This window comes from Archocentrus centrarchus, chromosome 13 (assembly GCF_007364275.1).
Source record: "Archocentrus centrarchus isolate MPI-CPG fArcCen1 chromosome 13, fArcCen1, whole genome shotgun sequence".
NCBI classification, from domain to species: Eukaryota; Metazoa; Chordata; class Actinopteri; order Cichliformes; family Cichlidae; genus Archocentrus; species Archocentrus centrarchus.
In genome coordinates this window covers 35,583,081-35,602,500 of record NC_044358.1, presented here as the reverse complement: position 1 = coordinate 35,602,500, position 19,420 = coordinate 35,583,081, and the positions used below count along the sequence as shown (strand labels likewise).

The 19,420-nt window shown below is 42.3% G+C and overlaps 1 protein-coding gene across 5 annotated transcripts in view; it reads right to left on the bottom strand.

The window, feature by feature from the left end:
• Window positions 1–19,420, bottom strand: part of fli1 (Fli-1 proto-oncogene, ETS transcription factor) — a 29,625-nt gene continuing 10,205 nt past the window's right edge. For 3 of the 5 annotated variants that reach the window (XM_030744761.1, XM_030744763.1, XM_030744765.1), the window contains 8 exons: window positions 18,513–18,724; window positions 17,553–17,707; window positions 16,594–16,797; window positions 9,984–10,052; window positions 4,086–4,145; window positions 3,530–3,589; window positions 3,293–3,340; window positions 1–3,133 (listed from right to left, as the gene is read on the bottom strand). In XM_030744761.1, the coding sequence (XP_030600621.1) occupies window positions 2,604–3,133; window positions 3,293–3,340; window positions 3,530–3,589; window positions 4,086–4,145; window positions 9,984–10,052; window positions 16,594–16,797; window positions 17,553–17,707; window positions 18,513–18,724 (1,338 nt within the window). In that variant the 3' untranslated portion in view covers window positions 1–2,603. The remainder of the gene's footprint in view (window positions 3,134–3,292; window positions 3,341–3,529; window positions 3,590–4,085; window positions 4,146–9,983; window positions 10,053–16,593; window positions 16,798–17,552; window positions 17,708–18,512; window positions 18,725–19,420) is intronic. The other 2 variants (XM_030744762.1, XM_030744764.1) reach the window with 1 other exon arrangement.

Sequence of the window (19,420 nt, the reverse complement as noted above, 5' to 3'; positions counted from 1 at the left end):
CCAAAATACAATGCATATATGAAGTAGCAGAGATCCCTTTTTTTGATAATGCTTGTGAAACATGAACATTAGATTAGAATTCAAATTTCTTTATGCTACAAATCACATTCTTTTTCAATTTGTTCTCTGAATGTTATAACTCTTCAAAAGGAATTACTTGTGTATAATAATACTGTTGGTATTATTTAGCATAAAATACCTGAAAAGCTGTAATTTGGCATAAAAAGTGACAATGGAAACAATCCATCTCGGTCACATGTTGCATATATAGTAAAGGAATCCCAGGCCATTGGTTTATCATTCAAGCGGCATTCATGGTTTTGGGAATATAAGAAAATATTGTTTACAACTAATGGCACTTAGGATTTTATAACCAAATTAAGAAATAATAACAATAAAGAGAAAACAAAAATGGTAACATGTATTGCCCAAATGTACAGATATAAAAATGCTTAAAAGGCTTAACAAACTACCGAGCAGAAATGGACTTAAAAGTTTTGCATTTTTGACCGAGGTCAACTCGTGTATTAATTTTCTTGACTTTTTATACTGTGTCACATATGAAAATAACTCTGCATAATTTATACAGTAAGTTGCTTTAATGCCTAGTTGACTGATGCTTATAAAATAATAAAAAATAGGTCTGACAAACGCACAGCGCTTGCGAATCTGAGGATTTCTTCGCTTCATCTCGTCATACTTTATCGGATTTGTTCTTTGATAAACTACTAAGTCCCAAGTAATTTATGTTCAAGTGTCCATTTTCAGTTACATTAAAGGAATACTTCCAATATTAACAGCTTTGAACACCTGAAGATGGATATGTACTCTTATATTATGGTAGTGAAATCCTGACTTGAGATTCATGTGCATTTAGCTGGGCTTTAAGATCAGTGAGAAACTAACATTCAGACACACATGTTACTCTCAAATTAGGATCCAGCCCTGGTAAAAAAAAAAAAAAAATGCAACTTAACTGTCTATCAACATGACTTAATGATAGCCGCATCTCTGTGCCGACCTATATGGTCATGACTGGCCTTTACTGTCAGAGTCCACTTCAAAATCAAAAATTGTCAGATTTGTGGTGTGATAATTCACTGCGTGCACTTTAAGATGAAGTGCTGTCTCATCTTTATATGGTTAAAAATATGGTTAAAAATCAGCAGTTAAAGTGTGGCAGGACTTTCAGGACAGCACATATTCAAAATAGAAGAATATTTAATACAATTTGGATAGAAAATAAATAGCCACCAAATGGCAGTTGATAACATCTACACATCAACATGACCACATCTGCAAAAAGCCACGTTCATGTTCTATATTCATGATCTCAAGTGTGAAGGAATCAATTTTTTTTTTTTCCATCAAATGTTCTTAAAAAAATGAATACTTCTGACAAATTTTGATTTTTGCCAAAGGGTATCCCTTTTAAAAATTTCACAAACCAGAAGACATTCACATTAATACTGACGTGGTCGAGCAACAACACATCTGGAAATGGCACGGCTGAAATGTAAAAAATATGGCAAACATCTAATAGCCTAATGCGCGGCCCCACTGACAAACATCTGACCTAGGTTGAATTATTGTCACAAATTACTGCAATTATATCTTGACTCAGCTTTCCCAGCCCAATTGAGTCAACACTCAGCCCATCTCAAGCTCCACAAACAACACAACAGAAAACATTTTAAGCAACTGAGTTGACCCAAGTCAGCAAAACATACAGCGCTTCCCTCTACTGCATTCAACTCTTCTCTAGCCTTCCAGTTTGGAGGATAAGTTAAATGGCATAGTGAATGGCATATTCCAGTTGCCAAATTTTATTCAGTGCTGAGAAAAGTCCACCTCAATGAGAGCTCCTTCTTGTCCAGCGAATTCCAGAAGACTCTCTACACTCACACACACACACACACACACACACACACACACACACACACACACATGCAGATTAACAGACCAAAAAAAAAAAGACAATCAAAACAGAAGGCTAGATGTAGTGGGATTAAAAAAATCCTGAAAAGGCTTCTGATGAATGGAAAAGGCAGATGCTCTACAGGACAAGTTACATACTGAGAAGGATGTTTATTGAGACCCATAAGTCATAGGCCCATGTCTGGTACTGTAAAGGGTGAGGAGGAGGCAGACAGACTCGGGGGTTATCTCCTCTCTTCGGGCTTTGGTTTAGGAAGCTTTTTGAAAACTTACTAGCAGTTACTATAGGTACTTTCAGGAGGATGGAAAAGGCACATTAGAACTCAGATGCAGGTCTGAAAAACATAAAAAAACCCCCCCAAAAAACAAAAATAAACAAAACAAAAACAAGAACAACAAAAAAAGGACAGTTGCTAGTCATTTAAAGGTAAGTAGTATTCCATTTTTTTGGACCATAGCATCCAGTTGTTTATATAATCATACCAAAAAAAAAAAAAAAAACTCCTTCAGTTTAATCATCCTTCATCTTTGATCAAATTTCTTCAGAGGACAAAATACCTCTGTCAATTCAGTCTTCATTGGTTTGGCGTCATTGAGAGTGCAGGTCAGCAAATGCTGTGGGATAGGGGAGATTCAAGGGTGGCGGATGGTCAGAAAGGGTGGTTTTAATAATAACTGCCCAGGTGGGATGGCACATGCGTGTTAGGATGACGAGGAACATTTGGGTTGGGGTAGATGCCTGCAGTGGGTGAGCTCCAGTACTGAGCAGTGGGTCCAAAGAAATTGGAGGAGGTGACTGGCATGGATGGAGGGTGCGGGGATACAAAGTTGACCTTCTGCTGGTGGGCGTGGTAGGAAGGCACATAGGCTAGGTCCGAGGGGTATTTATACATAGAGGACTCGGTCGGGTGCGGTTGCAGCGCCTGAGCAATGCCATGGAAGTCGAACTTGTAGGCATAGCGTTTTCCGTGCACCTTGGTCATGATATTTTTGTCATAGTAGTAGCGCAGCGCACGGCTCAGCTTATCGTAGTTCATGTTGGGCTTGCTCTTGCGCTCGCCCCAGCGTCGCGCCACCTCATCTGGATCTGTCATCTTGAATTCGCCATTGGTGCCCTCCCAAGTGATGCAGCCCGCGTTGGCACTGTCAGACAAGAGCTCCAGGAGGAACTGCCACAGTTGGATCTGACCTGAACCTGTTGGCGGACACAAAAACAAACGTTAAGGCACGCATACTTTCTCGTCCAACTGGGAGCACAGTTAGATTCTGAGAGCAGTGTTAAATTTTTTTTTTTTTGGAGAAACTGCATCTTCATAAATAAATTATACAGAACTAACTATGCTGAGAGACTTACCTGGGTTGGCGAGGCGACTACTGGTGGGACCCAGAATCTGGTAAGGATCTGTGGGCAAATATATGACATGACATGAAAGACATAAGACAACAAAACACACACACACACACACACACACACACACACACACACACACACACACACACACACACACACACACACACACACACACACACACATACAAGCAAATGAGCTTTATACTAAGTAGGTCGAGAAAGACACCAAATAAGCCAGTACCTGGTTGAGCTCTGGGCTGCTCAGCAGACTTAGTAACATTTTGAGTAACCACTGGTGAGCCTGCAGAGATAAATGTAATAAATGGAGAACGAGAGAGAGAGAGAGAGAGAGAGAGAGAGAGAGAGAGAGAGAGAGAGAGAGACATAAAAAACCTGCGAGAAAATATCAGTATGGGTAGCTGCAGATAACCAAGCTACACATCTTAAAATTATGTCAGCAGTGGTCCAAAGTAAATAAGGCAGTAGCTGGTGGTTGGACTGGCTTCTTTTGCCCATGTGTAATGTTTAGGAGGCCGTCCCACATGTCTAGACTCTGTGGATTCTGGAACGGCCCGTAGCGTGCTGCAGAGTTGCATTAAATGGTATTTGCAAATAATTTAACCTCTGCCGCATAACAAATGATTAGGTTCACCACGATGGATGTGTGTGTGTGTGTGTTTGTGTGCGTGTGTGTGTGTCAAATCAGGCCCCTGCTCAGTAAGCTGCTGCCATTTGGACTTACCAGTACGGTTCAGTGAGAAATATAAATAGATCTATTGATGGTTCTGTGTCCTCACCTTTGCCACTGTGCATGTTGTTGGACCACCCTGTCCGCCGTACAGCATCATACGAAGGGTCTAACAAAGACAGAAGGAAAGACAAAGTTTGAAGAAATAGTTTATGGCTACTTTTTTTTCTAACAGGCAAAGTACAATTCATAAAATACCATGGTGCGCGAGCCAATTCCAACAATTACCAAAGGCCAACAGTTAGGGCATTAATAAATCCATCAAAGCATCGTTAAAATGTTCTTCACAGGATATCTGGACACGGTAATGTGGTTTTGTTTGGCTTGCTGTGGTGGTTAAAATGTAGATGGCACAATCTTCTACAGAAAATACAGTTGGTTAAACAGCTTGCAACACCCCAACCACAAATGAAAGGGACTGATGCAAATTAACGTACAACAGAGACACACACAGAGACAATACATGCACACGATATCCACTATCATCCCCTCTTCCCACACATGCGGCTTTCATGAAACCTTGACAAACAGCCAAACTGGCCTGGTTTCCATGGGTTCTACCTGCCGTGTGTGTCTGTGGTTCAAACTCACTGAGTGTGAAGCTGGACAGCTTCCAGGAACAATCAATCACTCTGACACAAACAGATAAAACAGAGGCTGCACCGTTCCTCTGGCAGTAAACACCCCTGTATACTCAGAGTGCACCTGGCCTGCACCCTTGATGGTTTGTATTATTATGGGCTAAAACAGTTCAAACAATTATCACAACACGGGGAAAATACGATGAGCACCGTGGCCAGACATCAGCTGTGCCCAGCATGCTTTTCACAGCGTTGTCGTGATCGGCAAACGTTTTTTGTCAGCAGTGTCGCTCCCAGAGGGCAGCAGATAGAGACGACGTAACGGTGATGACAGAAGATGTTGTAGGAAGTAGTAAGCTGCCAGAAGGTCAGGAGGCAATTCCATTTCCCACCAGTGTGGGCTGAATCTTAAAGAAGAAGGCTTATTGACAATCAGACTTCAAAGTTGGAATTCCTTGTTTAATGAATCGGTTGCTGTATTGATAAGTGATCCTATTTTACCACTAAGCCTGTTAAAGATCCTTTATCAGATCTATTTGAAAAATCAAATGAGTTGAGACAATTCTTATGATGATTACAGTGACAGGAATGAAGTTATTCACAACGTGTACAGAAAACATAAAAATCATAATAATACTTTTAGTTTCAGGACACTTTGGGAATTCTGCCATGAAGCTATGTAAGCATGTATGAAGGATCTGGTGCAATAAAAGAGCACCAATTTTCAGTCCAAACACTCTGATGTGTGCATTTGTGCATTTGTCAGACATTTAATTGCAAATAAATTTTAACAATACACAGGGATTATTTGGGGTATATCATCTTGACTCATATTAACTCATATGGCCCAACTAGCAAAAACATCCAGTGACATCAAATGCATCATCAGCTTCAGACATGGGCAGACATTTCTACACACTGTGCAGCACTGCCCTCCAGTGGAGCAGAATATGATAGCATCTTACTTTCCTTATTATAAATGATAATAAAACATTCCAAATCAAACAATTATTTCCTTTAAGCACAATTTAAATAGAAACAACCTTTCCCAAGTTTTGCGGGCTTGTTTTCTTTTCAAACACATTTCAGAATTCACTATTGAAAATGTAAAGACGAAAACTTTGGACTCAGTTACGTGTCTTGTGCTACTTTCAAAGGATGTTTTGTTGCCTGACTTTCCCTTCCCTTACTAGCAAAATATCCTTTAATGGGAAAACTTCCTGCTGCTCAGGGACCTCTTGTTCTTCAACTTTTAACCTCAAACGCTTCAGCAAAGGACTCATGACAATCTGCAAACAAGAACGGTTGTTCCTGTCTGTGTCTCTGTAGAGGAATCGCATTAACAGCAGCAGATGTATGAAGCTAAACAACATATATGAGCTAGCAACAAGAAAGCATTTAGAACATGATCAAATGAATTTTTTAAAAAAAAGGAGAGTATATGAGAGAGAAAGACAAAAAGAGGGAGAGGAGGGATAAATAACAAGCGGGCTGCCGTGGCTCAACAGGGCTGTCAGGTTCAATCTGGTGTGGGCTGGCAGGATAGCCAAGGAGCAGTGACTGGGGGAGAGTCCTGAGAGACTTGCGTTTCCTGCCTGCTTCTCCTGCAGACAACCTCTCTTTGTTTTACTGGCCCTTTTTTCCCCTCTACTCACCGCCAGTCCCTCCACCACCACCCCGAAAAAAACAAGACGGGGTTACCTCCATCTACGTGCAGAGGGAGTTTAGGAGATGGCGGGGTGGGGAGGCAGAGATGAACGAGAGAGATGAGAGAGAAAGTGAAGAAATTGCAGCCTGAGAAGCAGACAAATTACGATGGAAGCTGAAGCGAGTAAGCGCTTGAAAGAGGCACAAAAAGAGAAAGAAGAAAATAATGAAAAAAGAGTCAGACAAAACACAGCTTTGGAATCTGGAAAGAAAACAATGACTGCAAACTGAGCTACTGTCAGCTGTGGAAGAGAAAAGACGCTGTCACTGTCTTAAGACACCTTGAGTGGTTGGCAGCATCTGTGTTCAAAACAATTTTCTCTTACCAAAAAAAAAAAAAAAAAAAACTTCATCAAGCATGCCTAATTAAACTGTTCACCATTACTGTCCATTACATTTTAGGCTAATTGGATTGGTGAAAGTCTGGAAAGTTGGAGTGAACATGCAGAAGAAGGAAGAAGCACAATGCACAGTGGTTGGGGGTACCCACTGGAAGCCAACCACGCAAACACAGACTCAAATGTGCACACACAGAGCCGCCTCATCCCCACCCCACACCCCCCTCCCGCCTTCATTTTTCCAGGCCTCGTTCTGACTGCGACTTGAGCCAGTTTCCACTCTGGTCTCGGGTGTGGTGCACGCTCCTGGGAGACTTCAACTGCAGGACCAGTTAGTCAAAACAAGGACCGAGTGCTAGACAGCGAGGGAGAGAAAGAGTGAGAGAGAGAAAGCGTGTGAGAGAGAGAGAGAGAGAGAGAGAGAGAGAGAGAGAGAGAGAGAGGCAGAGAAACGCACACACTGAAGAAGAAAGACAGAGAGACAGGCTGGGAGCAAGAAAAGAAGAGCAGCAGGGGTGAGATAGCGAATGAGAGGAGAAAAAGAGTCAAGTTGTGGACTGTTTTTAACCCAGGGCCTGAGCCAAGGAGAGAAACCCAGACAGGGTAAACTTTTTTAATACCCATAATACAGGTGCTTTAAAAGCCATCTGTGTGAGGAAGGAGCCATAAGAGGAGGAGAATGATGGCAAAGTACAGGAGTTAGACACAGTGAGGAGGCAGTGGGTGCACTGGAACAGAAAACCATCTGGGGGGGGGGCATCTTAGCAACAGTCTTCACTTTAAGCATTTTTACTTTCGTGACCATTTCATTATACGAAAGATAAAGTTTGCGCACATAATGAAGCATTTCAAGCGGTTTTGCCTTTGACTTGGCAGCAAAAGTACATTTACAAAGGTGAATCATCTTTCCTTGTTCAGCAGCAGGGGAGGATATGAATGCCTTTAGCACATTTTGACATTTTATTGCCGCACTAATAGAACAGAAACCACAAAGCAGAAAAAGACACACACACACACACACACACACACACACACACACACACACACACACACACACACACACACACACACACACACACACACACACAAAATCTGGGAGAAAAAGTAGCCCACAATTAGAACTGTAGATGTTTACTTGTAACACCAACGTGATTGATTCCCAGCAGCTCCCTATAACTCTTGCACTCGTGAATAACGCAATCCACACCCAAAAGAAATGCAAATGCATACTGTAATATATGCCGCACGAAGACATGCAGGAACCCATACTTACAAGCCGATCAGCAGACAAACAGTAGACGCTGACTTTGAGAGAGCCACACACGCACACACACGCACACACGAGCCCTTTCATAGCTGCTGCATTCCATGTTTTATATGCTCTCTTTTATTCATAACATTGCATTTTACACCACAGAGTCTGGGGCAGATTAAGGGTTGTCTCCTGCTGTATGCTCGTGCTTACTCTACCCCAAAGAGCCTGTATGGTATTTGACTGCTCTCAAAAGGCAATATGAAGTGGAACATCTGGCAGTGCTGATCTGAGCAAATGCTGATAAAGGCCTCTCCTGAAGCAACACACCTTTTACTGTCAAGGCACAAACTCTGCATGAAAGTAACACTTTGTAATAGTGTATTTGAAATGGATAAACTGCAGCATTTAAGGGTGAGTAGTTCAACACTGGTTGGACAGCAATCTAAAAGAGTTGTTGTTTTTCCTTAATGTCAAAAAGTTAGCATGTTTTGAATACTAAAGTCTTTTACACAGGCTGGGATATTAGGACACAGCTAGAGACAGCCCAGTGTTACAGGAGCCCATAATAGAAATCACCTCTTGAGAAAGGGAAATGCTGCTGAAGGGAGTGACCCTCTATTCCTGCCAGTCTAAATACCTGGAGCTGCGAATCAGGAAGACTGGGGTCGGGGGGTGACCGAGCAGAATCTTATCTGGCCTGCCCAATGGTCTATTAGTATGAAGCTGGGCGAGAACAAGTACATGGCCTGAAACTCTTACCAGTGGGGCAGATACAGAGAGGCAGAGGGCATTCTCTGACACTTATCAGACCTAGTATTTCCTCTGCTGTTGCCTTGATAGGGCCTCTCATCCTGTGAGCAAGGCTATCATTGTTATTGCAGTCTTTTCTCCCGTCTCTGGTGGTGACACCATATAGCCCATGTAAAGGATGTGTAGCTTTTTTTTTAACTTTTTTTTTTTTTTAACAGATATGAAGCCTTCGCCTGTCTGATTGTGTCAGCACAACAGTGTTTGTAGAGTGAAAAAGGTATCAAGAGGAAAAGGACAGTCATCCTGATCTGCTTGGAGCATTGTTCTCAGCTTAGCACACTCTAGCTGATTTTGTTTGACCACTGCTCTTCTGCTTTATAAGTAATGCATTACTGCTAGTGCTAATTCAATAATTTCATTATATCCTTTAAGTTTTGGTCTTGTTGGGATGTGAAAAACACCATCAGCTCATATGGTAACACAAAGGGAAAAAAAAGCTATTCTCATTGGTGTTTCAGTCATACTTTTGCCCCTTAACCACCAAAAAACACAATAATAACTTCTAATAAACTGAGCTAAAGTTTGAGTTTACACCAAACTAAATGTGACATAAGATCATTTGTGTTCAAAACAATTGAAAAAAAAAAAAAAAACTCAAATAGGACACTGATTTATGTTCTTGTTTGAAAAATAAAAATACAGGCAGCAGGGTATCACTGCTCCCTTAACCTCTTATCATAATTTCTGCCAAAACTTCACTCATCAGTCTCTGATGAGACTCCAGTCTGGCCTAAAACAGCCAATCAGCCTTTCCTGCCATGTTTACTGTACTGTACACATTGTTACTCGGGCACCTGTCTGTGATGCCTGTCCGTCCAGTAAACAGCCTCATTCACATAGCTTCTTCTGCCATAATCACTGCATTTACAGTCTTTTCATGCTCCCACTGCTGTGGAAAGAACTCATCAGCACTCCGCTTTTGTTTTGTTGTTAACGTACCTCTATTCTTCAGGTAGCAGTCCTGAATAGCAATAGCAGCTTGACTCAGCACAAAAGGTCTACTTGCCCAGAGCTTTGTCAGTAACAGTCAGTGACTGTGTTATACTTCCTTTTGTTAAGTGGCATTTGTTCTCAAATGCATGTGTCTGTCTTCATGAGAAGCTGGCAGAATTTGGCATTTTACACTTTTGCCTTACATTATCCTTTTTGTCTTCACTTTCGCCACTTTCACCTTGTTCTGTCTGCATTTAAAACAACCCCAAAATACACACAGAATAATGCACAGATAATTTAAAAAAAAGAGGAAAGTTTCCTACCCTCTTTGGCAGCCAGACGTGGTGATGGGTCTGTGTGAGATGGGGTATTGTAGGATAATGATGAGCTACCTGCAATGAGACAGAAGAGAGCACAATAAGATCCTTACTTACTTTAATAAATAAAGATAAACGAATAACACCTTTTTTAAAAAAAAGCACATGAAAAGAAATGTTTCACTCACACAGTCTCTTTGGTTTAGAAAAAACTATCTTGCAGAATATATGATGTAATGTAACTTTTTATTCAAAAGTAAATTTGCTGCATTTGCTGTCAAAGTGTTTAATCTGTGTGACAAAGAGTTCAGAGCGGTCAAAGGTTTTCTACTGCCAGCAGGTGGCAGTAGAAGGTCCAGCTCAACTACTATGAAAGGCCACAACATAGCCATTTTCATTTGATAACTTTTGTTCCTTTCACTCTTAAATTAAAAACAAAACAAGAAAATAATTAATGACAAAAAAAATCCTCTAGCCCAAAATAAAGCAAATCCAGCACACAGTGAGTCCTGTAAATTGTAGGAGGAAAGCCCTGCAGTATGTCAACATTTTAACTGGAACCACTACCCATGAATAAAGCAAGACAGGGAGTTAAGAGTCCTTGTATGGCTGCCTGTTCATTTCACCTTATGGAGCAGAACTCTGCACTGCATTCCTCCACTTACACAGGCACCCTGGGCGGCACCAAAATGCTCTCTTAATTTTAGCTGCCCCCAGGCATAAATCAGTGAGTGGAAAAACAGACCCAAAAATGCACAGAGAAAACACAAGAGCAGTTACTACATGGAGAGTGTAGACAAGATTTAGCACTGAGCCAGCAACAGCAAGTTGCTGAGTAGGGACGGTACCTTTTTTTTTGTTTGGTGCGGAGCAATCTGAAAAATGAGCTAAAGTGCAAATGGAAAGGAAAAATCCAGCAAGTCTGTGATCTTGAGATTCGATGCAAGGTCCTTGCCTAACGTGCTGTACTGCTGGTGGTGGGTTGGGGCTCATGGTAGCAGACTAGGGGTCTGTTTTTTTTAGAGGGGGTAGCCGTGGGGAAGTGTGGGGTGCTCCACAAATGTATTCTAACCTCCAAACATCCCACCCCTCCCAGTTCCACCTATACTCCGTGGCACCCCCAAGGGTCTGGGTCTAGTTTAGAAGGATGGGGGCCTCAGAACAAGGGAGCCATTGTATGAGGAAGGGTCCCTGCATGGCAATCAAACGCAGCTCCCCGTACAAAAATAATTCCACACGCAGAGCGTAAGCTCACAGGGGCAAACGAGCCTCTGAAGCACCATCTTTGGAATGAGGGAGAACGTGTAAGGGAACGAGGAACAGAGAGGGAATGGAGGAAGGAGGAAGGGGCTGTTAACCCTTTTCCTACTGTGTGCCACATATGTGGTCTGACCCAGACAGGCAAACAGGCAGCATTGCTGAGAAAACCTCAAACCATCCCACAGAGAAATTCAGGACTGCTGTATGGGAGAGAGTGAGTAAGAGCGGAGGGGTGAGTGAGTGAGAGTGCCAGAGAGCCAGCACAGCTGACGGTTTGATGGAAGGAGTCTTGGCTGTGCTGCCTATTTATTTGGATGGCCTCTTCCTCTCTTCGAAAAACAAACATGTCCCGGTAATCTGACAGCACAGTGGGAGGACTGGCCAGTGTTCAGGCTTTAAGACCCTCACTCTCTCTCCATTTCCAATCACATCTGCTGAGTCTGTACGATTACATAACATCCACAAACAGTTTTCTTTTCTCTCCTTCTTGTGACTCCTCAGTTTTACAAAAGCCCCGTCTGACATGCCCATAATATTGATAGATATTTTTCAGGGCTTGTACAGCATTGTGTTGGACCTCCAGTGGGCCCCCTGTACTGTTTATTCTGTATAGCTATATGATACCATTGCCTCAACATGTGGTCTGAGCTTTGTCAACAATCTCGGGGTCCTAGTCACCCTCTCTTAGGCACCTTGCCACATAAAGGGGGGGCAAATAAGCTTCAGCCATCCCGTTTAGTTATACTGGATAAAGCTGCACTGAGAAGGCGCACTGCCTGGCTTTATACTGGGCTTTCATATTGCATGTGAGAAATTTCTGAGGCTTCCACAACAAAGCACTTGTCATTGCCCTCTAAAATAGTGCATTTTTGTTTTTTTTTTACTTATAACCCTCATTTCAAAAGGACATTGATTGTAAGTAACTAATGTAACAAAGTAAAAAAAAAAAAAAAAAAAAACTCTTTTCATTAAATTATGTTTTGTGTTTGGGCACAGATTGAACTTCCTGTCCACACTTTGATACTCCCTCAAACTACCAACCCAGTCTGCCAAGAGTCATAGGAATTATTCATTAAACCCCTGGTAAGATGGGGAGCAGCACAATAGGTAGTAACAAATGCACAAGCATTGCTGTACAGACAAACACTTTTTATATGGAGGCAGAGGCGAATTGATGAACTACCTCTTTTCCATCAACACACTTCCAGTTCGGGTCCCGGTGCTCGTGTGGAACCGGTTCTGCACCAGTGCTCTTTCAGAACCAGTCCACGCATCAGAAGTTTAAGTATTTTCCATTAGAAGATAATCATGGCGGACACAATTTTTGGGTTAAATCTGCAATCTGAATTTCTTGCAGTAGCCCATAGCCACTGATATCAGTGTTTCCAGCTTTGGGCCTAGCAATTTTGTAGTGCCACGTTATTATCATCAGTCCTTTTTGGGTCAAAATATGTGGGGCTGGTACTAGATTAGGCACACACAGAGGCACCATGTTGGTGGAAAAGAGGTCAAAGTAGGTGAACTTGACACCAAAATTACATCCCATCTCCTGCCAATATTCTAAAGGATGTTTACAAAAGTGTTGTTTATAATGTGCCACAACATATTAGACAGTTAAAGTGTTTATTAGTTAATGGTGATGACTTTTAGACAGACTCCCCTTGAAGGTATTTATAGTCATAAAAAGGGGCCAGAAATAGTTATATTAATTCAACCCTGCTTCCCTGCACACATCTTCACACATCTGATTATTTGCTGCATGAAATGGGTGTAAACATCAAATTATCCATTTAGAAAAGTTAGAGAAATCTGGATGCAGCACTCTCATGTCTGACTGCAAAGGTGTGAGGTGAGTGGGTCTCAGAAATGTTCACTATTCTTCATTTTAACAATACCCTAACCACAGTTGACATGCCAGTCCTAACTGTAATGTGATGGGAAAAAATTCATTTAAAACTATTAGCATTAATGTTAAAAAGAAAACACCCAAGCTATGCAGAACTGGCCAGCATCAATATTTTCAACTGCCAACAGGGCTGTAGACACAGTGCAATTATTATCTACATCTAGCTTCAATTACAGCTGGGCTCATCTCAATGTTTACATGAATAGCAACTGCTTATTATCCACTTCCACTTATGCTAATGTGATATATACATAAATTCCTGCAAAAGCTAAGTGGCTGAACCCCAGCAGTCAAGTGAGCAGCCACAGAAAGCTCTGTAATGGTGGCTAACAGCAGACAGCGAACGGCAAAAAGGCGCAGAGCCAGGCTGTTGAGCCCCTCTGCACCAGTGATAATCTGCCAATAGAAAGAACTAATGCAAGGGGAGCTCAATAAAAATGTTGTGAGGGGAGAAGGAGGAGAGAAAGAGCGAAAGAGCGAGGGAGAGAGAGTTCTCCAGACCTCCTTTTTCCCTACTCAGCCTGCGAGCCCAGATGTTTATGGTCTGTATAAACTATTGAGGGCTCGAGAATGTCCCCCACTCTCGAGCGAGCAGCAGCAGTGCAGAAGCCCAGACTTATCACTCTCTCTCTGTTTCTCTCTCTTTCGCTTTCTCTCCCTCTTTCTGGACTCCCTCACTGTAAATCCATCCAGACACACAAGCAACGACGACAGCTGGGAAACAGAACTATTGCTATTCTCCAATGGCACTCAATCACGACCATCTCGGACCGTTTCCACACACACTTCTAAAAAAAAAAAATAGCTCAGCCACCAACTTTTTTTTCCCTAGTTTAAAAAAATTTCTCACTCCCTTTTTATAACTGTTTTTCTCACTCACACACTCCCGCTGTTGTCCTCAACAACTACTCTATCTGTCAGTGATATATTTCTTCATTCAACTCCTGCTATTATGTTTCTTCACATCTCTGAATTGCTCTCAGTTCTCTGTCTTGTTTTATTCTCTCCTCAGTCCCTCTCCTCATTTTTGAATTCTCCCCTCTCTTCCTCCCTCTCTCGCCTCGCATCTCTATGTGTCAGAAGATACAGTCTCTCCTTGTTTGAGGTTTGTTGCTCTGCTCCGTTTCCAGCACATGTGGTATCAAACCGACCTACATGGGCGCGATAAAGCAAACAGTCAGCAGTCCCTCTCTGACAGACTAATTTGAACAAATTCTCAAATTGCACCCCAAATTGAAAGCACATTGGGGTGTGGGCGGCCATCACTTATAAAAATCTGGATAAGTGACCAACAATGAGGCCAAAATAATGCACGGGCAACTACCCTTGTTACTGTAAGCAGCTGGGAAGCCAGACAGATGTTCAGGTTGTGCCAGCGGTTGCACCAGTGTGGATGTCTGAACAGTATTCCTGCACATGACGTGGCAGGAATGTTTTGTTATGGTATGGCTGTAGGGTGGAGAAGTGTGTCCCCACCCTCCGCCAAGTGTACATACAAGGCCTAATGACTCTGAGGAATGTTAATCAGAGGTTCAATAAACAGAACCAATCACACATATGGTGCGCACAGATGTGTATGAAATGATTACAGTATTTCCCTGGACCATCCATTTTTTTTTTTTTTTTTTTGGTAGAGAATGGGGGGGGGGGGGTAATAAAGGAAAGAGTCAGTGAATGGGATCACATGACCTGTAATCACTAATACTTCCAGGGCTCGCTCGAGCCTTTCCCCTTTCTCTTTGTTTTCCTGCCTTCTGGAAACTAGTCCCAGCTCTAGCTCCCGTGAGTAAAAACAGAGGTCTATTTTCTGGACAGGGTTACTCCTTGTCTATGATTGTGTTTGTTTGTGCTGTGGGGAGAGACGAGAGAAAGCCTTTCATTTCTAAATCATCAGCCCTCCAGGGTCGTCACAAAGCCTCGATCCCTCTCCTTTACTCAGAAGCTGCTTTCACACTTGAGCTCTGGACAATATTGAGAGAATCAGGACGTTTAAGATTTTATATGTAGCACACAGCAGGGGCTAGTCTGTGCAAGATGCGTTCTCACAACTGGAAATACTCTCTTTGATTTAGGCAGGACATGGTACAACCATGTCAGGTAACAATTCAGCTGTAAAATTCGCTGGACTATTACCTGTGCAAGTCTCACATAAGGTTGGAGTGAGTTTAATCTGCTTTGAATATGGACCTCTGTTGAATGATAAGTAGAAAAATTCAGCGCTGCAGTGCATGTGCAAAAGTAGGTACAGTATCAGCAGTTAACACCGCTTGTGTCTCAGAGAGATGCACTAAAACAGGTTACACAGCTCAGGCAAGGGAGTGTTCATCTTGTCGATTGTTGGGAATGAATCCAAAACAATTTCGACCGGCAAGTGGAGAGGATTCCCAGGACATCTTTTCTGTCTCCAAAAAAAGAGAACGAAAGAAACGAAAAACGGGACAGAATCGTGATGCAGCACGCCTAAGCTGTGGCTAAGTCCCGCAGCCATTGGCCATAATGAAAACTGCTCTGCGGAGTGTGCCCAGTGGCGGTCAGACAGATCCACCCGCTGCACCGCTGCACAATGAGGCTGTTATACTCATGACAAGCATCTCTCTCTGCCCAGACGCAGCGCATAGAGAAAACTGTTGACACCCACAAAATACAGTTCCCATTACATCACAGTGAGGCCCATCGCAATTTTTTGAGAGTAAAGTTAAATTTAGTTGAGCCATCAGTCACTCCACCCAGTGTGCTGCCGTGATATTCTGCAGCCGCAGCGCGAGCAGCTCTAACTATTCAAAAGTAGCCAAAATTTTTACAGACGGGACAAACTGTTCCCTGCACGTGCAGCGGTCGCACAACTCATCTGCTAATTTTCACAGCACACAGCTGATGTGAACTCGACACGACACTGCGCATTCAAGCCAGAGCCACGCCAGATGTTGCATCTTATATTAAAATGTCATTTGCATACCGCATCCTAAAATTGGCTTTGCTTCCTCACAGAAACATATGAAGCGGCATTACAGCGAGATATTCTTCAAAGGTAAGAGGCTCAAATTTAGCTGCCTCCATTGCAAATTGCAGATCAACTTTCTTTTCTTTGCTCTGGACATACAAGCCTAGCGTGATTCCTGAGGCAATGCACCTGGGCTTCATCTTTCTGTGGGCCATGTGGTATAAGGCACTGCAGAGTGTAGTGGGGGATGTTGATGATGGTTATCTGGAGAGGGAAAAGAAACCCTCTTGGTTTCAATGCTATGCTTAAGACGGGCTGCCTATTATGGAGAAATGAGTTATCAGGAAAAGTAATTTCATTGTTTTTTTTGTTAGTAAATGTGAATATAGTGTGAAGGGAAAAGGTGTCATGTTTTATATATATATATATTTAAGATGGAAAGTTCATTTTGACTTTTCATTCGCTATTGGTTCCACAGAGTGATCAAACAATTACCAAAGTGTACTTACTTTCCCTGAGATAATTGAGATGAGAGAGAAGCACTTCTGCATTGTACATGGTGGTGAGCCGTAGAAAGTCGTCCTTGCTCATCTTGCAGAGCTCTTTTCCGTCTGTGTTTTGAAACATTGCCGTGTCAATCTCTAACAGGCCATATTCTTTGATGGCCCACTCTAGCCACTGGCGCACATGGTCCTGGGACCACAGTGATGGATCTGCAGGAAGACAGAAGGAGAGGAGATCACGTTTACTGGCTGTTGTGGCCAGACCTCAGGTAAGTGTAACTGGGCAAGTCTCACATGTCACAAGGTTAAAGGGAGGAGGAGTATTAAATCAACTGAAGGCAGAATTCAGTATTATTGTGTGATTTAGACAGGTTAGAAAATATTGCTTTTACTTTATTGAATAAAACAAAAGCAAAACAGAGCTTAGTGCAGTGTGATGCCGCTACTGAATTTCTAATTAAGTAAAGTGCTCATTTTTGAATCTCATCCTTAAATCTTTCAGACTTTCTGACACTTTGCAGACTGCACCATCGGTTACCCAAAGAAATTTAGCATTTGCAAATGTTCTTTGACCCAAGCCTGATGCATGGCACAGTCTGTTTGGAAACCAAACCCCAAACTTGCCACATGTGGTTAAGGAGTGGCGTCCAAGTGGAGCTCCTATTAGGTTAATAGAAGAGTGGCCTTTGGCATCAGCTAAACACTAACACTTGAACAGCTTTAAAATGGAAAATAAAAAGTCTCTATTCAGTTTTAATTATATAAACTAGGTGTGCTCATTTTTGGCATAAAGTCTGCTGTTCTGACTTGTGCGTAACATTGCCGTCAATTCAATGTTGGCTTCAAGTAGAAGACTAAATTCTTGAAATAGGTGATGGTATAGTTTTTATGAATACAGACATAATTATTTCATTTGTTCCTAATTATATACATACATACACTGACTTCCAAAACTCTGTTCTTACCTGCAGGTACAATGACTCTCCGTTCATTGGTGGTCATGTTGGGGGGAGGAGCGTTCTTCTCGTCCATGTAGTTTCCATAGGTCATCTGAGATGTATCATTACCCCCCACCAGTTTATTACATTTACCCACACTGCAGTCCACTGGAGACTCCCTGCTGCACAAACACACACATGTGCGCGCGCACACACACACACACACACACACACACACACACACACACACACACACACACACACACACACACATACACACCCCAAGTAAGTTGTAAAAATATTATCAGCAGATAAATTGGGTGTTGTTGAATTTCCTTTCCAGCCATTGACATTGGCACGAGATAGTCAAGCTCTACTCTTGTCCGAGCCAAGCATATCAAAGATTAGATGCAGAAAGTGAAGGTTAGCTGTGGTAAAGAAATGACCCACTGAATGACAAACGGCAACAGCAGCAGAACTTTAATACAAATGGGTGACGAATTAGCAGTAGAACCTGAAAATCTACAGTCGGCGGATCTGTTTGATCCACATAGCAACGTAATGTGCCATGGTTTAGGTCCACTAGTCCCATTTAGAGGGAACGGTCACTGAAAATAAATACAACGTTTATCTGCGCGATCATGTTTATCTTACGCTGAAACATTTCTATCACGAAGGGAGTGGTCTCTTCTAGGATGACAATAGCCTCAGCCTTCTGGAACAAGGAGTCACTGGATGGTTTGAGGAAATTATGTTAATCATATGGTATGGTTTTTACAGTCACCACATCTCAACACAGTTGAGCACCTAAATGGTGAATGGTGTTCCATCTTGAGTTTGAGAGACGTGAAGAATCAAAGCCAAAGCCGCGCTTACTGAAACACATTGTGTCAGTTTTACCTTTTATTCGTCACCCGTTTGTATGTCTAATAAAGATGCATAAAAACTAAACAATGCATGCCACAGGAAGTAGCTGCCATGTCATACCTGGATCCATTCATGTGCTCATATTCTCTCTTGACATTGACCCTCACTGGCTGGTTGATCCACTCCTGCTGTGGGGGTAAGGGGTTGATTTTGTGGGTCTGGCCGTAGTCCTGTGTGCCAGATGCAGTCATATCTGTTTTGGGTAGAGGGGCAGCAGCAGCGTACGGAGGCTCAAATAAGGACTGGTCTTCACTCACCACTGATAGCGCCTCCTGGAGGTGGAAATAACAAATCCTCAGTATTTCTTTCTAGTCTCTTTAAAGCTCACTGATTAGTCAGCCATAAAGGCGTTAGCAGGTTCTTCTGCCTTTCTAGCTTCCCAATGCAGTATCTTCCAGCTCTAACTTCACATATATCTGAGTGATTGTCTAATGTGGACAAATACAGCTCAAATCTCATTAGTTGACACTATCCAAAAACTTGTGATGTCAGATTTTCAATCTCTTGTGTATTTTTGTTTACAGCAATTATGTGCAGTTATGGGTCATATCGCAGTCTGGCATCCTCAGTGCTTTGTGTTTACAGGAGTAGTGGCTGTGGCTTCCTGTTGATGTTAAGATGACATCAATCATGCCCACAGTGGAGTAAGGGAGATGTGATATAGGATGCTACAAGGCCTCCCGGTAGAGTAACATCAATAATTATAATAATAATAATCAAAACATGCAGCAAGCAGTCCAGTGGTTCCCATATAAAGCAAACAAACAAAAAAAAAGGCTTTTAGCTAATAGTTAACAACATGCTAATCAAATTTTCCCTGATTCCTGGGGTGTAATCATTTTTTTCTTATCATTATCTCTGCAATTTCACTGCACCCAGAAATCCCCTGTAGGGCCCTGGTGTGGCTGCCTCATCTGAGGGTTGGACTTCTCTCCACAGCTGAAGACTCAACAGAAGCATTCGGGTCA